We start from the raw sequence: 11,433 nt of genomic DNA on the forward strand, positions 1-11,433 counted from the left end.
CACACGACTGTGTGGGCTCCCAGAACAACACCACTATCATCAAGTTAGCAGAGGATACTACGGTCGTCGGACTGATCACCGGGGGATCTGAGGCAGTGTACAGAAGGGAGGTAGCGGAACTGGTGGCCTGGTGTCAGGATAATAATCTCTTCTTGAACACAGACAAGACCAAGGAGATGATTATTGACCCACGGAGAAGGAGTGCACAGTACACACCTCTGTACATAGGGGGGACAAAGGTGGACAGGGTGAAAACCTGTAAATTCCTCGGGACTCACATCAGCGAGGACCTCACCTGGGATCACAACACCCAACAAACAATAAAGAAAGCCCAGCAGCGACTGTACTTCCTAAGAAGGCTGAGAAAATTTGGCATGCCACCCAAAATTCTCAGCAACTTCTATAGAAGTACGGTTGAGAGTGTCCTTACCAGCTCAATCACGGTCTGGTATGGAAACTGCACTGCTAAGGACAGGAAGGCACTCCAGCGAGTGATTAAAACTGCTCAGTACATATCAGGAGCAGCCTTCCCCTCACTACAGGACATGTAGTCTACCAGGGCCACCAGGAGAGCACACAACATCATCAAGGACAGTACACAGTCTCTTCAGCCTCCTACCATCAGGCAGACCATATAGGAGCCTGAAATCCAGGACTACCAGACTGACAAACAGTTTCTTCCCACAGGCCATCAGGCTTTTGAATGCTAGCTCCCTCCAACTCCCCGTTTTTACTTTTGTCTTTTTGAACAAAAGACAGCTACCGTGACCACCCCCGAACTGTGAACCATCACTGTAGACACGTTTCACCGTTGATCACTAAAGACACTTTAACTGCTGCTGTGACCCAAGGTCACCTCCATATTTATACTGTTGACTGTCAATCAGAATGTGCAATAATGTTATGTTACTTACTGTGCCTTGTATATACATTTTTATTTTTTATTTTTAGCTAAGTACCGTGTGACTTGTTGAAGGGTGGACTAGCAAAGTAAGATTTTCATTGTACGGCAAACTGTGTGTTTAACTGTGCATATGACAATAAACTATCTTGAATCTTCAATCAAAAAGTGATTTGATGTAATATTTTGATATTTACACATCGCATATTTACACACACGCATTTTACTAGAATACCCTTATGAGCATTACATATATCAATATCAAGTACCTACTGTACTGTTTACTTGTTGAAATACCCTTTTTAGAGCAAATATCTGCCCAAATGGCCACTTTGTTGCTGCCAAAAATGTATTTTAAGTAATATTTTGATATTGACACATCTCATCTCTGCATATTTTACTAGAATACTCTTATGGACATTACATATATATATAAATAAAGTACCTACTGTACTGTATACTTGTAGAAATACATTTTACAAAGCTAAAATATACCAAAACAACCACTCTGCTGCTGCCAAAATTTGATTTCAAGTAATATTTTGATACTGACAAATCTCATCTCTGCATAGTTTACTAAAATACCCTTATGAGCATTACATGTATCAAAATCAAGTACCTACTGTACCGTTTACTTGTTGAAATACCATTTTTAGAGCAAATATCTACCCAAATGGCCACTTTACTGCTGCCAAAAATGTATTTTAAGTAATATTTTGATACTGACACATCTCATCTCTGCATATTTTACTAAATACTCTTATGGGCATGACATATATATAAATCAATTACCTACTGTATACTTGTAGAAATACCCTTTACAAAGCTAAAATATACCAAAACAACCACTTTACTGCTGCCAAAAATTGATTTCAAGTAATATTTTGATATTTACACATCTCATCTCGGCATATTGTACTGGAATACCCTTATGGGCATTACAAATATATAAACCTAGTACCTACTGTACTGTTTACTTGTTGAAATACCCCATTTAGAGCTAAAAACTACCCAATTTGCTACTTTACTGCGACCAATAATCGATTCCAGATAATATCAACAATAATAACAAAATTGTCAGAATAATTGCATATAAGTTATAAAACAACTTTGTTTTCCATTGAATTCAGGTCCCCTGCGAGAACACCCAAAACTGTCTTTCATCTTATCAAACAAAAGGCTTGTAAAACTCCACTATCTGCGATGGGATGCAACATGGAGGTGTCGGTTTCTTTGATCTATTGACAGCCACAGGAGACCTTTTCTTGACCCGAGAGCTACAAAGCGGAGAGGGAGCAGACCTGACGCAGCACAAGGCACCTTTTCTTTTAACTGTTTATGATCGAGTGCGACAGCCATTTACGACCCCCCTCCCTTTAGAAACATCTGAAGCTATGTAATCAGAAAAGCCCCAAAGGAAAGAGGACGCGTGGAACTCCCTCGTCAGAGCGTGGTGGGAAACTGTACGAAGTTGCAGCCAAGACGTTTCTCCTCATGAGCTAAATTGAATCCTGTCTGTGTTTGATTTCTTTGCTCCTTGTCTTGTTTAATAGATGTCATCGGCAAAAATGTCAAAGTATATCTCTGAAACACAATATTATACCTTCTGAAAACGATAGCAAGAATATACCTACAAATTTCAGAAAACGTCACGAGCAAACACTTTGTTTAAAAAGTTTTTACTGCCTTTTTAGCCCTTTCCTCATCGCAGCCACCCCCTCGTCTTCTCCCCCCCAGCCATGGTTGCAATCCCCTCCTCCTCCTCCTCCTCCTCCTCCACCAGACATTAGTCATCTTTGTGGACCAGGTCAGAGGTCAACTGAGGAAGCTGCATCCTAGAAACTATCTGGTGCACACCAGAATCTATCTAGTGTGCACTATGTAATATTTAAGTACAGTCTTTTATTTTCCAATCAATTCATTTTGTAACATGAATTGATTAACGTGGACCCCGACTTAAACAAGTTGAAAAACTTATTCGGGTGTTCAATTGTACGGAATATGTACCGAACTGTGCAATCTACTAATAAAAGTATCAATCAATCATTCAATCAATTCCTACATGCAAACACAGTGTTACTGTTCAAACTGTGTGTAATGCAACAGTATTTAAAATTATTAAATATACTCGTTAAATAATGTGTCCTCCTTGTTTTTAATGAATAATTAAGGCCTACTATGCTACTGTATTTTAATGCTGTTCATGATGGTGGTACTTGGAAATCCAAGTATTTTCTGAGGTGGTACTTGGTTAAAAAAGTTTGACAACTACTGACGTAATGACATTGTAAACTAAATTGGCAGACACCTTTTTGTTATACCCAAACGGCGTGTGCTCATACATCGCGCTTCCAACGAGATCCCGTCACCCCCCCCAGAGTAAAAAGGTTCCACAACTGTTCACGTTTTACCATCTCATCTTATTTTCCATCATGTGAATGTTGGAAGTGGAACTAAATATGATCTCTGAGAGGGGTACACATTATTACCAAAGCAGGGCCCCCGTCCACATATACCAGCGTTTCTCAAAGTGTGGGGCGGGCCCCACCTGTGGGGAATAGAGACATGACAGGTGGGGCGCGAGGAACGGGAGGGAATTTCACTTAAAAACATTTTTTCATTATTATATTCTTGCGGCGGCAATGACCAAGAAGAGCGCGGGGTTGGAATATAATTACAACACTTTATGTACATATTTATATCATATTTACATAATATGTAACTACAAGCTCCATTCACAGACAGAGTCCCACTGCTTTTATGAGCGGTCAAGCGAGTCAAAAGCCGAAAATGTTTTTTTATTTTTTATTTGTGGCGGCCGTAATTCTTTCGTGGCGAGCCGCCACAAATAAATGAATGTGTGGGAAACCCTGACATGAATGTTACTTGATGTTCAATACATTTGAAAATGTTAAGCTTGGCATTAGTGAATTATATTTATATAGCGCTTTTCTCTAGTGACACACATAGTGAAACCCAATATCTAAGTTACATTTAAACCAGTGTGGGTGGCACTGGGAGCAGGTGGGTAAAGTGTCTTGCCCAAGGACACAACGGCAGTGACTAGGATGGCGGAAGCGGGAATCGAACCTGCAACCCTCAAGTTGCTGGCACGGCTGCTTTACCATCCGAGCTATGCCGCCCCATTAGCGTTCTGTTGTGGCGATGGGGGCAGGTGGGGCTTGAAAACTCCCCCTTGTCCAAAGTGGGGGATGACAAAAAAAGTTTGAGAACCACTGACGTATACAATACTACTACATATCTGATGAAAAACAACATTATTTTAGTTTTTTTAATTATAAGTGTGCCAAATCACCTCTATTTGGACATTATCTAATGCAGGGGTGTCCAAAGTGCGGCCCGGGGGCCATTTGCGGCCCGCAGCTAATCGTTTACCCACCCGCCACACATTCTGCAAAAATTGCAAAATTGATAGTATTGCAAAAATTCAAAAACACATTTAAAAAAAGTGGAATGAGGTGAAATATAATGAGAAAACGTGGCAATGTTGACACAAAGCTGCCATGCAGGCAGTTTTTTTTTCTTCCTTGTGTCTTTATTTGTTTTTTTTTTCCATGTTTTATGTAGAAAAATATTGCATATGTTGTGTGGTTGCCATATAAAAAGATCAAAATTTGGACAAAAGAACATAAAATAAACAAAATAATAGTTCAAACTTAAAATCGACAGATATATCCGAAGTTTATCTTTAAATTTAAGTGTTAAAAGTAAAAAAAAAAAAATCTAATAAAAATGAATCACTTTATGAGTGGGGAACCTTTCGGATCTCAAATATATTTAGTAGGATTTTATTGAACTTTTCACTGTGATTACTCAAAAATAATAAATAATTAAAATCAATGATGTCCTGCATTATTGATCTTTGAGGGCTTGAATTGCTAAATAAAGGAACTCTCCTGAAGGAATCAATAAAGTACTATCTATCTATCTAAATACTGCATATTTCAGTTTTACGATGAAAAAACAAGTTGTCTTTGACTGAAAAGGCACAAAACCTTATTTGTTTTACTTTATATCAACCTCAAGTTGATATAGAGATTTACTGTAAGCATTAAATAAAAAAATAATAATAATAATTTGACCTTTTTTTTTTACATTTTAGTGACTGAGACCCTCTATGCTCCCCAGGAGCCCTAAGGATTAAAAAAAAATCCATATATTTTGTTATGGTTTGAAAATGAAAAATATCAAAATGGCCCCTGCATGCTTACATTTTTCCGTGTTCGGCCCTCTGTGGAAAAAGTTTGGACACCCCTGATCTAATGGAAATGACTGCTGCAAACACGTCATGTTCAAGATGAAATATAAAGTTAGTAAAAATGTGAGAGTAAGAAGTAAACAAACCTGTTCTGTGTAACACAACTTGAGGTTTCTTGAAAACAGCCTCCAATAGTTGACGTAGTCTCTCGTTCTCTTCTTTTGTCCGAGAAAGTTCCTCTTTGTACTCTGCTATCGTTCTTTCACACATTTTCACACAACAAAGTTCTTCCTCATACTTTGCTATCGTTCTTTCGCACATTTTCACACAATCACAACACTTTACACTCACACTTGATCTTAACTAAGCGATGTGTTGATCAAATCCGCGTCTCTTTGTTAGCGGCTAACAAGCTAAGCTAACTAGCATGCTAAGCTAATTGGCGCGCTCAAACAACTATCAAGCTAAGCGGGCCTAATAATCTCCAAATGTGGCTGAGACGAGTGGAGTTTATCCTGACACGGATGATGAATAAAGTGTAGTTAGTAGCAATGTGAGGAGATGTGCCGAGGCTTAGAAGCGTGTGTGGAGAAAAGGAGGACTTTGCCGCAAAGCGCATGTCTTCCAAGCATGCGTCCGTAGGGGCGGGGCCAAAGAGTCATAGTTGTGATGTTTTGGGCTAGGGAGTATAAGAACTACACTACCCAGCATGCAACAGTAGTGACGAGCATGCGCGGTAGCCCCGTGAAGTGGTGTCGTATGTCGCCATGCAGACAGCTAGAATGTGGTTATGAGCACGCTGTGTGAGTCAACGTTGAACACGCCTCGTCTGCATTTATTACAATTAGACAGACAATACAATAAATGCATTAAAAACAGTACTAGTTAATTATCCTCATACATACATGATTTAAAGTAAAATACGGTTTATATATTTGAAATATCATTTTTGATTGATTGATTGATTGATACTTGTATTAGTAGATTACACAGTACAGTACATATTCCGTACAATTGACCACTAAATGGTAACACCCCAATAAGTTTTCAACTTGTTTAAGTCAGGGTCCATGTTAATCAATTCATGGTACAAATATATACTATCAGCATAATACAGTCATCACACATGTTAATCATCATAGTATATACATTGAATTAATTACATTATTTACAATCTGGGGGTGGGATGCGGATTTTTGGTTGATATCAGTACTTCAGTCATCAACAATTGCATCAACAGAGAAATGTGGACATTGAAACAGTGTAGGTCTTACAGTAGGATATGTACAGCCAGCAGAGAACATAGTGAGTTCAGATAGCATAAGAACAAGTATGTACATTAGAACAGTGGTCCCCAACCACCGGGCCGCGGAAGAATTTTTTATAAAAAAAAAATAATAATAATAATGTTTTTTTTTTCTTTTTTTTTTAAATCAACATAAAAACACAATATACACTTACAACTAGTGCACCAACCACAAAAAACTCCCCTTTTCATGACAAAAACGTCCCTTTTTCATGACAAAGAAGAAAAAAAAAAAAAAGAAAAAAAAAAGGTTTGTCCCGGTGGGATTTCTCCATCAGTTGCTTGGCACTCCTGACAGCTCTTTCCGCAAGTCCATTCGACTTGGGAAACTCTGGGCTACTGGTGGTGTGGATGAAGTCCCGCTCCTCAGCAAATTTCCTGAATTGCTCACACTTGTACTGTCTTACATTATCAGATAGCAGTGTGTGTGGTGTACCGTGCACTGAAAAATGTTATTTCATTTTGGAAATTACAACTGTCGCTGTGATGTTTTGTAGAAGGTCAATTTCAAACCATCCAGAATAGGAATCCACTATCACCTGGTAGTGTTGTCCACGCCATTCAAAAATGTCTGTAACAACTGTGGACCACGGAAGGTCTGGAACTGGATGGAGATGAAGTGGTTCTTTCTGCTGATGTGGTTTTGTGCTGCTGCACACTGTGCAAAAAAGTAGTTCTTTAGTGATGTCTCGTGACATTGATGGCCAAAAGATGATACCTCTTGCTCTGCGTTTGGTCGCTTCAATGCCTGGGTGACCTTTGTGTACAATCTTGATGTACTCTTTTGTAGTGACGTTGGAATGACTGCTTTCTGCCCTTTCATGACAATTCCATCTTCCACAGTGAGTTCATCTCTGTAGGGGAAGAAAACTTCAATGGCAGGCTGCAGCTGAGTCTTTCTGGCAGGCCATCTACGCTGGATAACTACACTGAGTCTGCATTACTTCAACCTCCTCCATGTGCTTCTTGAGCTCTTCCAGGCGGGCTGTAGAAATGTAGCTCACCGACATGACGTCGAAAGAACTACTGTCAGATGGGCTCTCACTGTCTGTTGCATTAGGGGCTCTTGAAAGAGTGTCAGCCAAGTACATGTGCTTTCCTTTTTTGTAGATTAGGCTTATGTCATAGCTTTGCAAGCGTAGCAGCATCCGCTGAAGACGGGCAGGGGCATTGTGAATTGGTTTCTTCAAGATAGTCCCCAACGGTTGGTGGTCAGTTTCTACTGTGGTGGCCTTGCCGTACACATAGTCTCTGAACTTGGTGCATGCAAACACAACAGCTAGAAGCTCCTTCTCAATTTGAGCGTACCGAGTTTCTGTTTCTGTAAGGGCGCGGGATGCAAAGGCTACTGGCCTTCCATTTTACATGAGGCAGCTCCTAGTCCAAAGCATGACGCGTCACAGGTCAGCGTGACTGGCTCTTTGACATCTTAGTAGGCCAATACTGGTGGAAAGGAGAGACATGCTTTCAGGCAGTCGAAAGCATCTTGGTGTTGCTGGAACCAGCACCATGCGGTCTCTTTGTGAGTCAGCTTCCTCAGTGGCGTTGCGATGTCACTGAGGTTTGGAATGTGCTTGCCAAGATAGTTAACCATTCCCAGGAAACGGTGAAGTGAAGTGACATCTGTGGGGACTGGCATGTCTGTGATAGCAGCAGTTTTGGAGGGGTCAGCTTTCAAACCTTTACTTCTGAAGATATGACCAACGTAGTTTACTTGGTTAAGTCGAAATTTGCATTTCTGCATGTTGAGTTTGAGGTTTATTTCCTTCACACGTTCTAGCACCTTTTTTGGCTTCCGATGATGATGTCATCGACAATGACTGAGCATGGATATCCAGCAAAGAGCTGATCCATTGTGCGCTGGAATACTCCGCTTGCTGAGTTAATGCGAAGGAATCTGTAACGTCCAAAAGGAGTACTGAATGTTGTCTTCATTGAGGACTTCTTGTCCAGGCGGATCTGCCAGAATGAATTTTTTGCATCTAGCACTGAAAACATTTGTGCTGCTACCTCCTCCACACTTCTCATGGGATGGTGGGGCCGTTTTAGTGCTTCATTTAAAGGCCTACTGAAAGCCACTACTACCCACCACGCAGTCTGATAGTTTATATATCAATGATGAAATATTAACATTGCAACACATGCCAATACGGCCGCTTTAGTTTACTAAATTGCAATTTTAAATTTCCCGGGAGTTTCGTCTTCGAAACCTCGTGTAATGATGACGTGTACGCAAGACGTCACAGGTTTTTAGGAAGTATGAGCGCTGCACACACACACAGCTAAAAGTCGTCTGCTTTAACAGCATAACTATACAGTTTTTTTGAAAATCTGTGTTGCTGAATTTTTTGCAATTTGTTCAATTAATATTGGAGAAGTCACAGTAGAAAGATGGAGTTGGGAAGCTTTAGCCTTTAGCCACACAAACACACAGTGATTCCTTGTTTAAAAATCCTGGAGCTGAAACTTTCCTATGGATCAGAGCGCGGTCAAGAGAACATGGATCCCGACCACACGTCAACCAGCAGGTTTCGGTGAGAAAATTGTGGTTAAAAAGTCAGTTCTTACCGGAGAAAAGCTGAGCTTGTGCCATCCATAGATGCCGTCGACTCCCCTGAAACACTGCGCGTCAAGACAGTCGTGGAGACACACCTCCGACTATCAGGTACTATTTAACTCACTAAAACACTGGCAACACAATAGAAAGATAAGGGATTTCCTAGAATTAACCTAGTAAATATGTCAAAAAACTTCGGAATCCGTCCCAATGCAATCACATTTTTTTTTATAAAACTTTTTTTAAATAATTTTTTTCTAGTCCGTCGCTATTAATATCCCCAAACACGAATCTTTTATCCTCGCTCAAATTAATGGGAAAATTGTTGTTTTCTCGGTCCGAATAGCACTTTTTGTTGGAGGCTCCCATTAAAAACAATGTGAAGATGTGAGGAGCCATCAAACATGTGACGTCATCGTCTGCGACTTCTGGCATTTCTCTTAGCACCGAAAGTTGCAAAATTTATCGTGGATGATCACTACTAAATCCTTTCAGCAAATATATGGCAATGTAGCGAAATGATCAAGTATGACACATAGAATGGCCCTGCTGTCCCCGTTTAAATAAGAAAATCTCATTTCAGTAGGCCTTTAAATCTTTGGGGTTGATGCACAATCTGATTTCTGATTTGACTTTTGTGTGCCCAGCGACCATGGATGACACCCAAGCTGTTGGTTCGGTGACTGAAGTAATAACGTCTATGCTTTCCATGCGTTTAAGTTCAGCTTTCACACAGTCTTGCATCGCTACTGGGATGCGGTGGGCCGGCCTAACAACTGGCGGCACATTGGGGTCCACTGTCATTGTGTAAACAACTGGTAGTTCTCCGAGCTCTTCACTGAAAATATCTTGGTATTGTGTGAGGATCCGTGCGCTGAACTCTCCAGTGTTCTCTGTGGTGACATGGTGCACATCGGGACTCAACTCGACTAGCCCCGTACGCAGGCATGCACGGAAGCCCAACAGTGATGTCACATTCTATCCACTGTGAAAAATGGCAGTAAGTGGCGCTGTCCCTTTAAAAAGCATGTCAGCGTAGCTTCACCTTGTGTCTCGATTTTGGCTCCTCCGTAAGCCACCAAATTTGTGCTTCTGTGTTGTTTGGCGAGTTTCACGTCGCTGTTTACTCTATTGAAAGTCTTCAGTGACATTACATTGCATTTAGCACCTGTATCCACTTTCATTTCGGTCGGCATGTCGTTTATGCACACTGTGACAAATCCTTCATCTTTGTCTCTTTGTTGTGGATTTACAGAGTCAATGCAATTTTCTGTTTCCAAGCCATCCACGTAGAATGTGTCATTTTCACTTTGGCTGTGTTGATCCACTGTCACATCATGCACAGACTGTCCATAGCACTTGTTTGTGGTAAACTTGGACTGACTCTGTGGCTTTGACTTGCAGCATTTTTTGTACAGATTTTGTTTCTTGCAGCTGTTTTCATGTTGTAATTCTCGAACACACCACCAGGATGTGCACATCAAGGAGTCAGTTACTACCACCCTCTCATGCAGTGCGTATGTACAATTACTGTCCTGCTGAAGTCTTAATTAAAGCCAACTTATTCATGCAGCTCGGCACAGTTCTTCCTACGGGTAACCACAAACAACAACAAAACTGTCATTTCACCAAATGATCTACATTTTCCATTTTAAATTTTCAAAACAAAGACATACAACTTATTTTCGTAAAAATATTCAGATATTTAACAATGTATTGAAACAACAGTAGCATAAGGAAAGAAAAAAAGAAACAAAATAAATATTACACTTATGATATTATTTTTGTTTTTGATGATCATTTGTTTTCATAATGTATTTTAGAATGTGGGAGGTTTTCATGTCCTCTTTAAATTTCAATTGGCATTACATATATTATATCTATACATCTATATCTGGCAGCACGGTGGAAAAGGGGTTAGTGCGTCTGTGTCACAATACGAAAGTCCTGAGTAGTCAGGGTTCAATCCCGGGCTCGGGATTTTTCTGTGTGGAGTTTGCATGTCCTCCCCGTGAATGCGTGGGTTCCCTCCAGGTACTCCGGCTTCCTCCCACCTCCAAAGACATGCACCTGGGGATAGGCCCCTCCCACCTCCAAAGACATGCACCTGGCGATAGGTTGATTGGCAACACTAAATTGGCCCTAGTGTGTGTGTGAGTGTGAATGTTGTCTGTCTATCTGTGTTGGTCCTGCGATAAGGTGGGGACTTGTCCAGGGTGTACGCCGCCTTCCGCCCAATTGTAGCTGAGATAGGCACCAGCACCCCCCCTCCCAGCCCCACCCCCCGCAACCCCAAAAGGGAATAAGCGGTAGAAAATGGAAAGAGAGATAGATCTATCTATCCATCTATCGATCGATCGATAGATGGATATAATATATATAATGCCACCCTCGGGCAGGCGGTATAGGGTGCTAAAAGCTGGTACAAATTCACTAAAAATCAGCTTTTA

General features: G+C 40.7%; 1 protein-coding gene across 2 annotated transcripts in view; it reads right to left on the reverse strand.

The window, feature by feature from the left end:
* LOC133546680 (oocyte zinc finger protein XlCOF8.4-like) overlaps positions 1-5,763 on the reverse strand; it is a 388,650-nt gene extending 382,887 nt beyond the window's left edge. For both annotated transcript variants that reach the window (XM_061892478.1, XM_061892477.1), the window contains exon 1: positions 5,267-5,763. In XM_061892478.1, the coding sequence (XP_061748462.1) occupies positions 5,267-5,441 (175 nt within the window). In that variant the 5' untranslated portion in view covers positions 5,442-5,763. The remainder of the gene's footprint in view (positions 1-5,266) is intronic.
* Positions 5,764-11,433: the final 5,670 nt, after the last annotated feature.

This window comes from Nerophis ophidion, unplaced genomic scaffold (genome assembly GCF_033978795.1).
Source record: "Nerophis ophidion isolate RoL-2023_Sa unplaced genomic scaffold, RoL_Noph_v1.0 HiC_scaffold_36, whole genome shotgun sequence".
Taxonomy (NCBI): domain Eukaryota; kingdom Metazoa; phylum Chordata; class Actinopteri; order Syngnathiformes; family Syngnathidae; genus Nerophis; species Nerophis ophidion.